This window comes from Pistacia vera, unplaced genomic scaffold (genome assembly GCF_008641045.1).
Source record: "Pistacia vera cultivar Batoury unplaced genomic scaffold, PisVer_v2 Contig36, whole genome shotgun sequence".
Taxonomy (NCBI): domain Eukaryota; kingdom Viridiplantae; phylum Streptophyta; class Magnoliopsida; order Sapindales; family Anacardiaceae; genus Pistacia; species Pistacia vera.
The window spans coordinates 462,138-477,091 of NW_022196179.1; the positions used below are offsets into that span (position 1 = coordinate 462,138).

The 14,954-nt window shown below is 36.3% G+C and overlaps 2 protein-coding genes and 1 long non-coding RNA gene across 8 annotated transcripts; all 3 read right to left on the reverse strand.

Annotated features, from left to right (window-relative positions):
- Positions 1–83: 83 nt before the first annotated feature.
- On the reverse strand, positions 84–4,535 carry LOC116139823 (G-type lectin S-receptor-like serine/threonine-protein kinase At4g27290). 6 transcript variants are annotated; one of them, XM_031425470.1, is made up of 9 exons: positions 4,243–4,535; positions 4,098–4,160; positions 2,464–3,826; positions 2,103–2,231; positions 1,594–1,772; positions 1,289–1,499; positions 938–1,175; positions 707–857; positions 84–619 (listed from the first exon to the last, which is right to left on the reverse strand). In XM_031425470.1, exons 3-9 carry the CDS (start codon positions 3,728–3,730, stop codon positions 308–310), a joined length of 2,487 nt encoding a protein of 828 aa, XP_031281330.1. In that variant the 5' UTR covers positions 3,731–3,826; positions 4,098–4,160; positions 4,243–4,535; the 3' UTR covers positions 84–307. The 6 variants fall into 6 exon arrangements, with proteins under 6 accessions (XP_031281330.1, XP_031281327.1, XP_031281331.1 ...); XM_031425473.1 differs by having other exon boundaries at positions 88–619; positions 2,464–3,444; positions 4,243–4,532; XM_031425472.1 differs by having other exon boundaries at positions 88–619; positions 2,464–3,449; positions 4,243–4,532.
- Positions 4,536–5,102: 567 nt separating this feature from the next.
- LOC116139932 (calcium-binding protein KRP1-like) lies at positions 5,103–5,675 on the reverse strand. The gene has a single exon (XM_031425575.1). The coding sequence runs from the start codon at positions 5,524–5,526 to the stop codon at positions 5,176–5,178; it is 351 nt and encodes a 116-aa protein (XP_031281435.1). The 5' UTR covers positions 5,527–5,675; the 3' UTR covers positions 5,103–5,175.
- A 4,391-nt stretch (positions 5,676–10,066) lies between these two features.
- On the reverse strand, positions 10,067–11,492 carry LOC116139959. Its single transcript, XR_004129533.1, has 2 exons — positions 11,335–11,492; positions 10,067–11,162 (listed from the first exon to the last, which is right to left on the reverse strand). It is a non-coding gene; the product is annotated as an uncharacterized LOC116139959 (long non-coding RNA).
- Positions 11,493–14,954: the final 3,462 nt, after the last annotated feature.

Below are 14,954 nucleotides of genomic sequence, written 5' to 3' on the forward strand. Positions count from 1 at the left end.
TTTCTTCTGGTTTACGCGTTTGTTATTTATCACTTCCATGATTTGATCAAAATTTTGAATTGTTCGTTCGAAAATTCTTTGACTGTTTTAGTTGGAAAATTCTTTTATCAACATTACTCTTTTATAAAAAAGAACTTGTTAAAACATACATAAATTACTACAAATTATATAAAACTCCAGGATCTTCTTGATCCATAACTGTATACTACATCATTAGTGGCCTAATCACTTCTAGTTCTACAGTCTAACTCATAAGGTTGAAATGTGACTGATATCAGTTACTGGGATCATATGTTATGAGCATTCTCTATCTAGGCTCCAACTGAGAGAAAGTAATTTCATTTGTTGAAGATGATTCAGGCTTACCAAATGAAGAGCCTGGTGGTGGTTCATCTGATTTCCTGTCTATCAAGAAATCGGGTTGTTTCGGCTGAGGCAACGCAATCTCACTGCCCAACATCAGAACCACAGATGACATGCTTGGCCTATCTTCAGGATGCTGCTGCACACATAACAAACTAATGTGGATGCAACGCGTGACTTCTGATGGATTACGTGATTCGCTCAAGAATGAATCAATCAGTTCTAATGGCTTGCCTTCATTCCACAATTTCCATGCCTAAATCATATATTATCAGTTTGAATACTGTCAGAATTTGATATAATTCTTGAAACTTAAGCTGAAATGTACATTAATGTTTCTTACTTGTCCTACAAGAGTAAGACTTTGGTCTGTGTGATAAAAACCTCTACTTTTCTTTCCACATGCAATCTCCAGCATTAAGATTCCGAAGCTAAATACATCAGATTTTACTGAGAATAGACCATCAGTAGCATACTCTGGTGCCATATAACCACTGTAGGAAATTGTTTAAAAGAGAAATTTAATTAATAAGGGAACTACATTATAAAGATGATATAGATAAGAAAGACTTACTAAGTTCCAACCACTCTCTTTGTGCTTCCTTCAATCTCATCTCCTCCAAAAGTTCTTGCCAAGCCAAAATCCGAAATTTTTGGGTTCATCTCATGATCAAGTAATACATTACTTGCTTTTAGATCTCTATGTATAATCCTCAGTCTAGAATCTTGATGAAGATAGAGGAGACCCCTAGCGATCCCACAAATAATGTGAAAACGCTTGCACCAGTCCAATAGCTTACGGTTTTTTTGATCTGGAAAGTTTCATATTTAGGTTAGTTTAATATCTCTATGATTGAAAAAAAAGATCTATGTATAAACAGAGTTACACTAGACCAGCTGAATTCATAAGTTGAGGGATGCAAACCAAAAATGAAGAAGTCAAGACTCTTGTTGGGCATGAATTCATAAACCAGCAATTTCTCATCTTCTTGAATGCAGCAACCGAGAAGCTTTACAAGATTTCGGTGCTGTAGTTTGGCGATCAGTATAACTTCATTTTTGAACTCATTTAATCCCTGCCCAGAAATCTTTGAAAGCCTCTTTACAGCGATTTCTTTTCCATCCGCCAGTATACCCTGGAAAAAGTATTTGTTAAATGAGTTGTGGCATTTCTGAGTAGAATAAGTAGTTTGCTCATGCCATCATTTCACTTGCATGTTGCAAGCTTACTTTGTATACAGGTCCAAAGCCACCTTCTCCAAGCTTGTTGTTGATTGAAAAGTTATTGGTGGCATTAGCAATTGTAGCCAACTCAAATAGCGATAGCTCAAGGTCTTGTTCTTGCTCTTCATTTCCCTGATCAGTGTATCCACTGTTTTCTGTTATCTCTGAAATAGTGGACAATATAACTGTAAATAATTTAAATTACCATTTCAGAAGTACAGGTTCTTTATCAGAAAAATAGCATTTAAGTGACTATTAAATTTAGCCAATATGTATTTGTCAGTTGATAAGGGAGTAGCACAGAAACACTTAAACAGAAAATAAATAAGAACTCATACTTCTAAATCAGGTGGCAACTATCCAATTACTTTGATTAATGCATTAAACACTTCATATATACTTTAAGATTTCATTCGCATTGCATTTAAAATTGACTGCAAATACTGTAATTTGCTATTACTTGAATTAATCAAAACCAATGACCACGAATATCTGAAGACAGATAGTAAATTTACCTACTGCATTTGCCCTGCGTTTGTGAATGTAATAGCTTGCTATAAGTATCCCAGCAATCACAGCAATAGTAGCAACAATTATCACCGCTATTTTCAGCTTTGTGACATCTGTCGCCCCTGGTTGAATGGCTAAAATAAAGAAAAATTCAGTAATGATATAGCATAGTGAATAGTTAAATTACATTAAAAACACATGTACAAAGGCTATAGCAAGAAACAGATTTATGTATTGACCACATAGTACTACCCCAATCTATAAAAGCTAATAATTTTAACAACAGAAAGACTGATAACGATGATCTAACTTTGGTGAGTAACCAATGCTCACTAAGGAGCAATAGAAACTAAATTAAGAAAATACCTATCTCTGAAGCAGACATTCGAATATATAAGTCCTGCCCGCCATCTGGCTGTTGTCTGATGTCAATCAGGTCACCGAACCACATGGCGCAGCCACTGCCTCCTCCTCTAATATCTGAGTTAGTGTATGCCATACAAGAAGAGTTCTCTAAGCATTTCTCTCTGCATTCCTTGAGATCCATACTTTTTTTCACTGAAGCATGTGTAGCATCTGGTAGTTTCAATCCATTAAATCTGATAAAACCATCTGTCTTAGAGTAGTTTAGGGGCTCATTGCGTACACACCCTTGAAACCAGTCAATATTTGCTGAATTAGGCTTGAAGCCTTTGAAGCATTGGCAAACAGGTGATTCAGTACTCATACAATTCCCGTAAGCACCGCAAAGACCATAAGTGTCACAGTAATCTTTTGGCAAAATTGAATACACCTTCCAACTTTGAGTTGCTTCACTCCATGCAAGTCGTTGACGTACATAGTTGGTTTGGTTCATAACAACTCTTGTGATTAATGATTTGTCTGTGTTATTGTACATGTAGTACAACTCCTCCTCATTACTGACAAAGTTGAACTGAAAAACCGGGTTAGGCTTTAATGCTGGTGCACCACTAAATCCAAGGCCATTCCATGGACCGCTCCTGTAGAATTTTTTTGAGTCTTTCCACATAACCAGCTCAGGATAATCTTGTAGTTCTACTGCCCAGGTAAAGTTTCCAGGAGATGGGTCATCTGGGCTCTTCCATGCTGATAGACGCCGTTCTAGACCATTTTTGAAGTCCCATCCAAGTTTCATTTCTGAGAGCAATGTATCTGATGGATAGTCAAAGCTTTGCCACAAATAAGTTCCCAAATTACCATCCTGTTCATCTCTTAGGACGAAATTTCCAGAATCTAGTAACTGTAGTAGCACTGGACTCCGGACTTCTTTTGTCAAGTTTGCAGACCAGACTACACTGGTGTTCTGGCTAATTAAAACAGGATAGCCTGTGCTGTTTATCATCAACAAACCAGAAGAATCATTGATAGGATTGAGTCTGTTTGCAACCCACACAACCGTTTTAACTGGGATCTTACTGTACCAAATTCCTAAGTAACGACTCTTGGTACTACCAGGACTGAAGAAACCAAGCTCAAAGGTTCCATCTATTGAAACTAAGGTTCTGCCATCACTTAGAGACTGGGATGAACTAATGGAGTCGGAAGCATAAGAGTATTCAGAAAAGAAAAGAAGCAACTTATAGCTGATGAGCAGAAAAGAAAGGATATCCATTGTTTCCAAGACTTGGGGCTCTTTGTACAACTTACAGACAAACACGTAACCTCAACATGGAAGATTCATGACTTGAATTCAGTTCAGAGAAGAAACCTTCAACAATAGTGACTTTCAGATTAAAATACAACAGTTATGTTATTATGGAAAGAAAATATCTAAATCAGATGTTACATGATAATAAAAAATGTTGACGCAATACTAAATGAACTCAGATTTAGTAGACTAGCCCAACGGTTTGACATTTATTACAATAGCCACCAATTTCTAAACTTCATGTTTGACACACTTTGTACAGAGTTTACAGGGTATCACCCATATTTTTATTTTCATTTTTCACAAAGAGTAAAGTAAATAGTTGCTTTACCGAAATTTGCTCTAGTTGCAGGAGGTTCACAGTTGAGAACTACACATCAACAGTTGGTAAGGACTGCATTTAGGGAGAAAAAAGAAGATGTTAAGATCTAGAAGAAATCAGCCTTAATCATACGTGTATAAATTAATCATCTAACCTGGTCAATTGAAGTCAAAGAATGGCATTCCAAAAGACTACAGCCTTCAAGAGTTCAAGTTTGATCAGGTCAACTTGATTAGTTGGTTTCATTCAGTAACTACATAACCAATATGCAGATGCCAGAAACCATTATTATTCCCAGCCTAAAGAAAAGGAAACCAAAATGACCAAACAAATGACTTATCTTGCACCACTTTCGGTAAATTTTGGTCCATAAAACCCCAGCAGTCGTAGAGTCAACTCCACTACAGGGGTTAGAAAAATTCCACCTTAGGTTGGAAAATCTGTATGACCCCATCACTTTACTTACTTTTATTTTTTTAAGTGAATCGAAGTTTATACTTTATAACAGTGATCACCAATTAAAGGTCTTTTTGAAGGCAAAGGCTTGATTCTAAGCACTATATTGTGCATTACAGATTGCAAAACTGAAGCTAAATATTTAGAATAACATAATTTAAGAACCTACAGAATCTGCTTCTGCTCTGTATTTTTTTTGACACTTGACCATCCAGTCTTGCCAGAAAGCCAAAACTTAGTCAGAAATTTTCTTAGCTTTTTCATGGTTTTAGTCTTTTAGAGCATAGCTAATTACACATTTAGACACCTAAATGTATATTAACACACAATTTTTTGATATATTTGAACCCAAACTTCTCCACTTGGCACTCTTAAATGGAATCATAATAGCAAATTCAATATATCTCTTATAAAGCTTTTCTTTTAGCTTGGGCCTTTTGTATGCCTTCATATCTATGTGCAAATGAGTACTTCAATAAAACAAGATCAAACCAGAACAAAAATGGAAACGCTAAATGTTTCTGAATTTCTCATTTCCCTCAAGTATATTCATCAATTCCATTACAAAAAAAAATCTTCCAAAATAAAACATCAATAAATTAAAAAAAAAAAAAAAAAAAAAAAAAAAGAGTTAATGACAAGCCTTGAACTCTTGGTCAAGAGCCTCTTCAACCAAAAATTTTGAAGTTTCCATCAACTCAGGGCTCAATCTAAACATCAAAACACAAAACTCCATCTGATTAAGAGCTCCATCGCCATCAAAGTCACCTTCTCTCACCATAGACCTCAGATCATCATCACTCATGTCTTGTAAGCCCATCAAAGCTGAGTTTCTCTTAAGACTCTCAAAGGTGATGACCCCTTTATCAGTATCCATCAAAAGATTAAACCCATTACACAACTCTCCAATCAAACCATCCCCACCAAGCTTGTGTGCCATGAGGGGCAAGAAATCTTCGAAGTTTTGTGAAGCAGCTGCCATTGTAATTAGAGGAAGAACTCAAAGAAAGAAGTTTTACAATTATGAAAGTTGAGTTGGGTTTGAGAGTATGTGAATGATGGAGGATTATATATAGAGGCGAAAGAGCGGAGGGTTTTCCAAGAAAGAGAGCCATGGAAGACAACTAAGCTACAGGTAATGAAAGGAAGGTTGGGCCATTTCTTGACACCGTGATATGGGTTTCTGGGAAGGTAGTCAGGGGCAGAATAGTCATTTCGATGGATTGCAAAAGGTCGGGACAAAGGGGTATAATGGTAAAGAAAGTTTGGTGGGACAGTGGAGGAATCATGAGGGGTAATATTGTCATTCTGAAGAGATGGATATGGAAATTGTTTTACTTAAGCCTTAAGGGGAATGCTTAAGGGCTAGATTTGTCAATTTAGAAACACTTAATTAATTTTTTTTAATTGTTATAATTTGTACCATGATTATTCAGTTATTATTATTATTATTATTAAATGAAATTAATATTCCGAGTTTCATAACTTTCGTTATAATATAGTTACATTATACGTATATTACAAGTTTTATATTTTTGTTCACCGGTTTTAAGTTTTAGGTTGATATATATGTATAGTGATATATTGTAGAAAAATCTGAGTTTGATCTAAAAAATAAAAATAAAAAACAAATTATTCATGATATGAATCGATCAAAAACCCAACCACTCATTTTCAATAATTTCTTAGAAATTGTGTTGGTCAAATTTTCAATTTCTTGTTTGCCTCCTCTTCTGAATGGATGGTAAGAAAATATTGTCACGTTTTTCTTGGTAAAAACTCAAATTCATTGTTTCAAGTTTTCCCACTTCCAATTAATTGTTGTAATTGGTAATAAATATTTTATTTTAGATTTTACCAAAAATCTTTGAATAGGTCCACTAATAAATTCCACATCCAAGGTCAAAGCCGACCTTTTCCGACCACTACTGTAATTTAAAGTTTCCTTTGCCTTCTTTTTTGGATGCTCTCGGGGAATTTCCTACTTGGGAAGGAAACTTATAAGGGTAGAATAGTCATTTCATAGTAGAAAGATGTTGGAAATTCAATGGGTGGCTTAACTTTGGAGGAAAGCTCACTGGGGGCATAATCGTCTCTTTAATTAAAAAAACTCCTTTCAAATCTTCTTCACATTTTAAAAATTGAACGGCCCAACTCGCCGACATATCTTTATGACAAGTTTACATTTATAAATATATAAAGCAGAGATTTTTTTATTCCATTAATCAAAATTTTATATATAATTTTTTAATTAGTATGTTTAATATTGTCAAAATCATAAACTTATTCATTTATAAAATATTAATTCAGTCTAACGATATAAACCCAACGATATTTAATCATAATTTTGACAAAAAAATATATGAGATCCTCAATATATATATATATATATATATATATATATATATAACTGATATTTTTGGGTTAGTTTGTTTACATCTTAATTAATGATCAGGGTTTATTGAACATTCTGTAATCCTAAAAAATTAGATAATTATAATATTATTTGATAGATTATTCCAATTTGAATTCGAATACTAAAAGATGTAGGTTATCCTCGGTTATATATATATATATATCTAATATATATATAATATATATATATATATAATTGAGTGTAGCAGGCGTTTGTTTTCAATCGCTAGAATCCAAATGTGATAATGGGCCTCTCACCCAACCTCTGGGAATTTTCTCAACTTGTCTTGTTGTGGGCACCCTCAAAATTCTTCCCCCACAACCCACTACAATCCATAGTCCAAACAAAAGAGTATTCAATGCATGTATCAGCTTTTGTATTTAATTAAATAATAAATCATGCAATTAACTCTCAATTTTATGAGTCCAGTGATTTTGGAAACACAAAAATTTCAGTAGAAACTGAAGTTATATAAGTAAGAAAATAAAAATATCCTTCTTCTGTAAAGAATGTAATATTTGGAAACTTTTATATTTCCAATTTTTGAAGAGAATTGAGATTGTTAAAATTAATCACTTAGAATCTTCCTTCAAATCTCCTATTGGAGTGACTAGTGAGTACCTTTCTGATACAATAATTTCTTCAAAATAACACCTTTTACTTTTTATAATATTGGCCTAATTCTCATAATTTTGACCATATACCATAAGAAACAATATTAACTATTTAAACTATCTTTAAGTGGTTAAGTAGTTTGATAAAGACTCTTAGATGTATTACTAAAAAAGTCTTAGATTCTAATCTCTCATTAATTACTAATTAGAGTAGTCATCAGAATTCTTACCCAACCGATAGTTATAAGTCTTAAAGGATTAGTTGAGGTATGCATAAAATGTAGAAAACCTATAAGACCAAAACTCCGTGTTTCGGATGAAAAATCTATTAAACTTGATCAACTATTAATAAGTAATCTCAAGTCCAAGATGAGTGGATTTTGACAAGGAGATGTAGAAATAGTACTTCATGATCTATTACGTGTATGTTCTTTTTCCTTCAAATTTATATTTATTTATTTGCATATTTTGCTTGGTGATTGAGTTTTACAACTTTAATGACATATAATTGAAAAATCGACAAATCATTGTTGTTTCTCTTGACAATGTTGTTTGTATCTAATGAATCCAGCTGGCTCTAATGACATTGATATTAATGAAGTGTGGTTGATCAGCATGAAGGGAAATTTCAAAAGCCATAACATATCTCTGAACATAATATGCACATCTGTGTCATAGCCCTAGACAGATGTCTCATGTCCTCTAGCAGTTGTAAGTAACGATGAGCTATACACGGTAAGTGTCATCATCAACATGATCTGGAAAGGTACCATGGACAACGATTCGAAGTTTATATAACCCAAATTGACCAGCTCCCCCATCAATATTTCACCTAAGAGGTAAAATTCTGTACAACTAACCCATATTTGAGTACCTAAATCTACCCAATAATGTTTGATTTTCATTTTGAGAGACACAAACCCAAAAGTTGAAACACATCTTACTGTGTTTAGTTGAAATCTCTCTCAGACATTATACTTACCAAGCAAATGTGATTTTTCCTACTAATAATACTACACCAACAACCATTTCTTACAAATTTTTTCTTACAACCCTGACGTGACAACTCGCAGTTAATTAGTGAAACTCATGCAAGACTCATGTGAGATCTGTTGTGAACCGACTAATTACAAGCTGTCACGTCAGGGTTGTGAAAAAAAGTTTGCGAAAGAGGGTTGTTGGTATAGTATTATTCTTTTCCCTACTCCTCCCATTCCAAAAAAATGGTATATTACATTAAAGGTGAATCACTTAATCCATCTTTCATTTAGCTTTATTTTCAAGTTTAAAGCATATGCTTTTCTATCTTAATCAACAATAAAGCAAGTATACTAATAAATTCCAAAGGGTCCATCCCATAAAGAGCAGAATGAACCAAGCCCAAGATGCTAGAAAGGAGCCTGCTAGTGCCAGCCCATCTACATGTGGGTTATCTTGGCCCATTCTAACTAGTTTCAGATTTACAAATATGAGTTGACTTTTTCTCATCCAAATAATGGTTTGTGACATTTTCTCACCCACCTACTTTTAAAACAACATTTTATTACTTAAATATATATTTCTTAAATATATATTCCAATAACAAACAGACAATACTAAATTTGATGAATGAATTTGAAACCCTTAGATGAATGAATTTGAAACCCTTAGATGAATGAATGACTTACTTAGAGAGGTTGGTAACACAAATTTTGGTCCTGTCTTTGTTGAGAGGACACTAAATTTGAGTACCCAATAATACAAAGATTTGTGAGAGAGGCAAGCTTTTGTAATCCCCACTGGATTGGTAACTTATAGATATTTACATTTTCACCTAACCGAAGTTAGGCTAATAAGAAAACCTTCTTTTGGAAAGAGCATAATACTTGGAAACTTGTATATTTCCAATTGAGAACTGAGATTGTGCATTGGGTATGGCAGGACTTTAATTCTTAAAAGAATGTTAAGATTGAATATACAATTGGGTTATATATCAAAACTTGCAAGATGCTTAAGGAGATTATTGATTAGATAAACTTCAGCTATCTGATACAATAATCTCTTAAAAACAACACCTCTAGTTATACAATTTTGACAATAAATCAGTAGAACAATATTAACCATTTAAAACTAAACACAAAGAGGAGATTCATATAAAACTACCAGTAAAAATGCTTTAAGTCGTTATGTATGTAAGTTCTTTCGTGATCAACTGCCGCATTGTTGTTTCTCTTGATAATACAATAAAATTAATAATAACGATGTTGTTCCTGATGATAATAGTATAATACAACCATTGTCTTCCCACTCATAAACTCTTTTATATCTTTCATTTCAGGAAACATCACAATTATAGCGGTGGGTGCTGTTTCTCTTTATGATATTTTAATGATAACCCATTTTATTGTCTTATGACCATTAAGGGTTTTTTTTTTTTTTTTTCATCGTATTCTATCAATAACACATCTCCAAACATCATGTAATGCAATTGTATTACGGCAATGAACAAACAATGAAAGAACTCTGATATTATTTTATCTTCAGATTTCAGAAACCCAAATTTATGTTTTCAAGAGACATACACCCGTTATTCTAGAAACCCAAATCTACGTCTTAAAAATACAAACTCAATGTTTTGAGACACATCCCCACTTCAAAGAAACCCAAATCTCTCTTTTAGAAACACAAACTCATCTTTCTGAGACACATACCTACTTCAGAGACACACACCCATACTTATTAAAACACAAACTCATATCTTCATAGACACATACCCACTTTAGAGACACACACCCATACTTCTCAGAAACCCAAATCTGTCTCTTTAGAAAAACATAAACTCATATCGTCTGAGACACGTACCCACTTTAGAGACACACACTCATACTTGTCAGTATCTCTTAGAAACACAAACTCATATCTATCTCTTAGAAACACAAACTCATATCGTCCGAGACACATACCCACTTCAAAGACACACAACCATATTTCTCAGAAACCCAAATCTATGTCTTGAGAAACATAAACTCATGTCTTCTGACACACATACCCATGTCTGATACACATACCCATACTCTCCAAAACCCAAATCTATGTCTTAGAAACATAAATTGTGTTTTCGGAGACACATACCCACTTCACTGACATATAGCTATACTTCTCAGAAACCCAAATCTATGTGTTCAGAGACACATACCCATGTCAGAGACACATACCCATATTTCTCATCAACTCAAATCTATCTCTTCAGAGACACATATCCATACTTTTGGTTTGCAATCTCCGAGAGCTTTACATTCATACCCAAAAATCGTAATCTTGCCAACTCCTCCCATACCAAGAAATGGGTTATTACAGAAAAGATGAAATCAGTTTCTCCATCCTTTATCACCCTTTGAATCATTTTAGCTTTATCTTCATCTCTGCCAAAAGCAGTAGGTTCAGTTGGCAAAGATATAATGCGTGGTCGTTTCCATACAAATGGAACTACCTCTCCATTAACTACTTGCAATTCAAGCTCAATTCTTTCCTCACAGATTCCTTCCAACCCGGAAGTTATATCTTTCATCTTTAACCATAAATTAACCCTGATTCCATCATAGTTCGGATCTGTCACACAACAAATTTAATCTCTATGACTTGATGGGTATATAATTACTATAAAAACTCAGTCATGCATACCAAATGTTTGATAAAATGACTGTTATACATCTATAAATAAACCCAGTCGGGTCTTAATCTAACAAGAACAATTGGCTTTTATATGGAGAGAAAAGCTAACCTTCTAAAGCCGTAAAAAGGGAGTTTCACAGCAGATCTTGCAACTGAAGCAGAGGAGTAAGACCAGCTTGGTAAAATTAAGAAAGTATGCGAAAGTATGGTCGGTGTTTTGGTTCTCCGGTGGTTGGGTTGACTAAAAGCTGACCCAGAACAGCAACCAAAACGAGAAAGCGGCGTGTGAGAGTTGATATCATTTTATTTTTATATGATGTAATGGCATGGGCTAGGTCTAGGTATTTGGGCACGTGAGATAGCCGACTGGTCGTACCTCTTTGAAATGAGTAAACGACATTTCTGTTGCTTTTATGAACTTCTTTAGTTTTTTTTTGGTTTCAATTAGTTTTACTTTTCTGGAAATCAAAGGGCAGACATTATTCAAAACGTTCAAGCAACTGGGTTGGACAGTGTTATGCCTGAAAAAGTAAGGCTGACGTAGAGCCCGGTTAGCATAAATGGTTAGGGCTTAGGCAGATCCTACAGTCGTTCAGACGCAATCACGTCATATGCTGGCGTGAGCAGCATGCTCCTGCGAGTGTAGTGGTTGCGTGCCAAACTGACGAAAGGCAAGAGGCCGTCCACGTGTCCAACCCCTGCACTAAACGAGGAAATCACTTGAGTGGGTGAGCAACAGGACGCAAAGAAGGATTTGCATGATATCTGCCCCCTTTTTACGGATTCAGTAATCATTACTCCAATTCATCACACTATAAATAGAGAGCTCCTCTCCCATTTGTGGGATTGGCTCATTTTACTCTGTATTAGCTAATTTCTCTCTGTAATAGCTTATTCTCTCTTTCGTAATCACTTACGAGTCAGCTCGCTAAACGCGACTTGACCCTCCATATTAATACAATATCAGTGGATGTAGGAGTCGCTTGCTTAAGCGTTCGAACCACTTTAAAACATTGTTTCTTCACCTATTACTCATTTCACTACCCTCATTCGCGTGTGTCTTCTAGGCCAGCTCAGCATTTCACACGTTCGTTTAGTTAGTGTTAAAATCACGCATTAACAGTTTGGCGCTAGAAGGAAGGTCTGATTTAGTATTCGACCATCATCAGGAGAATCTTTGACTAACTGGTCCTACAACAGCAAATGGCTCGCCGATTCGAATCTGAGCGAACCAATCATGGTGATGAGGAGATCCCCTAGGTACAAGAGGACACTTCTCCCAAGGTGCCCTCAGTTCCACAAAATGTCATAGGGGATATCCCTTTAAGCTCACAACTTGACCCAGCCGTCATGAGCTACCTGGAGAGGTTCAACAATACTCTCCAAACGGTCAGCCAAAGGCTGGATCGTTTGGACCAGGCCATGCCACCCGAATCAAATGGGGCGGTGCAGTCGTAAAGAACGCCTACAGGTCACGTGAAAGCGCGGAAAAGGGCGATAGCACATGTCGTGCACACTGCAACACTTCAAAGGAAGGGTAAGCAAGTGGCGAACAGCGGGCCCAAGGGCTCCAAAGGACTAGTAGAATACCTGTGGTGTTAAGGCTCGGTGGCAGGTCGCATCCTGAGCTGTCCCATGCCACATTGCACAAGCACTCCCACAAAAGCGTTGGGCAGGGTGATTCTTATCACCGCCAGAATGAAGATCCTAATCGTCATCATGCCGGAGGTTCCCACACTCCACGGGGCGGTTCATACCACTGCGGAGGTCGTGAAAATTCTCCGCACCATTTATCGCCATCACAAGACTCTAGCCAGCGTGTGTCGAGATTGGTCGGAACTGCCTACAAAGGTGAGGAGGAATTCGACCTATGGTCATTTCTCAACCGTAACCATAAGGGTCGAACCCACGTTGCGGAAAGTAATCCATGGACAACGCTGCTACCTCAGATCAAAGAGCTGTAGCGAGCTCTGGATCAACTAAAGGCTCAGCAAAATGAGCAAGGGCAGGTCGCGGAGGCGTTCCCCTTTTCTCCGACGGTATTAGCCGCCCCTCTCCCATCAAGATTTAGAATGCCCAATATGCGAGCGTTCGATAGAAATTCTGATCCACAGGATCACTTGTATGAATTCAACGACCTGATGGAGCTTCACCAGGTTTTAAACTTGGCGAAGTGTCATTGTTTGGCAGTAATTCTAACCTCTCATGCCAAACGATGGTTCAGGTCGCTCCCAGCGGGATCGATCAGTTGTGGCCTTAGATGAGCACGACGTTCCTGAGACACTTCCAAGCAAACAAGAAGTTCTCAATGCCTTTGAGCTACCTTAGCAACATAAGGCAAGAGAGGGATGAATCCCTCCAGTCTTACATCGATCGATTCCACAAAGAGCTTCATAAGGTAGCTCACACTCCCGAAGAGTCTGTTTAGACTCTCATCATCGCGGGAGTTCGCCTACAGACCGATCTGTGGAAGGAACTACAGGCTGAGAATGATGTTTCCCTCACCAGCTTCTACAGCCTTGCGGAGAAATACCTCCGTATTGAAAAATCTGTGGCAGTGCTCCACGCCACGACCTCGACACTTAAGGTAGTGCACCTGGTCGAGGGGAAAATAAGAGGGTTGATCGCAGATGGGCTAATGACGATCAACAAAAAGGAAAGAAACCGCGGTTCGAGCCCAAGAAGTCTTATGCTCCGGTTCCTTGTCGCGATCACGACAGGAGTCAATATACCCCTTTAAATGAATCTGTCTCGGCCATTCTTGACAAATCATAAGAGGCCAGTCTGCTTGGAGAGCCCGAGCCCATGAAAGGTCCTTCTTCATCCAGAAACAACAAAAAATATTGTCGTTTGATGAGAATGCAAAATGACATATTTATCCCCCTTAATGTCTAGTCTTTTATACTTATTTGCTGCCTAAATATACTCATTATTATTATATTTTGATTTAGGATGCAAATGGAGGCGTTAACTGCAAAACGGAACTAATTAAGTGAATTCAGACAATTTCAACATTGCTTCGTAATCTGGGCATAACTCTCTCATCAAAGCTTCGATTGAGATGATTCAAAATACTGTGGAACGCTAAGAAAGAGATCTAAAACTTTCATGTTTTGAGTTTGGAGAGATTCTCGGTGAATCAAGGTCGTAATCGAGCTTGAAGTTGACACACCTGCACTGCCAATGTTCTGGAACATTCCGCCTTGTCATGCAATTCAAATAGGCAGATTATTACAAGAAGTTTTGAAGACCTGTTGCACGCAAATTACAGCTGGAAACACCACTTTCCTATTTTATATTAAGACTTTATTTTATTTTCAATTACTCAGATTAAGATAAAGGTTATTTTGGGATCTTAGAATATTTTTAGGAGATTTAGATTAAGTAGAATTAGAATTAGAATTCGAATTAGATATTTTTAAAGGGAGATCATATTAGGGATTACAAAACATATCACACACGCCTCTCTCTTCTCTCTCTGGTGGATTTTCATTTTTCCTTGGAATTCTCGTGATGGCCATGAGTGGCTAAACTTTTATAACTTGGTCGAAGGAAACAAAACCTCGGAATCAATAAATTGTGAGATCAATTTGGTTTTTTCTTTAAGTGTTCAATTTATGTTTGAGTATTGAATGTTCTTCTGTGCTTATTTTAATGATTGTTGCATTTAGTTACTAGGAGGCCTACTATTTTATTAATTATTGCAATCTACTGCTAAGTTAGATATCA

Excerpts from the sequence above, each read along its gene's own strand:
- LOC116139823 (XM_031425470.1), bottom strand. The coding sequence starts at position 3,730 with ATGGATATCCTTTCTTTTCTGCTCATCAGCTATAAGTTGCTTCTTTTC. Across the intron at positions 1,773-2,102 it reads ACGCAGGGCAAATGCAGTAG|TTATATTGTCCACTATTTCA; the intron begins GTAAATTTACTA and ends AATTATTTACAG. Across the intron at positions 620-706 it reads GTCTTACTCTTGTAGGACAA|GCATGGAAATTGTGGAATGA; the intron begins GTAAGAAACATT and ends TATATGATTTAG.
- LOC116139932 (XM_031425575.1), bottom strand. The coding sequence starts at position 5,526 with ATGGCAGCTGCTTCACAAAACTTCGAAGATTTCTTGCCCCTCATGGCA.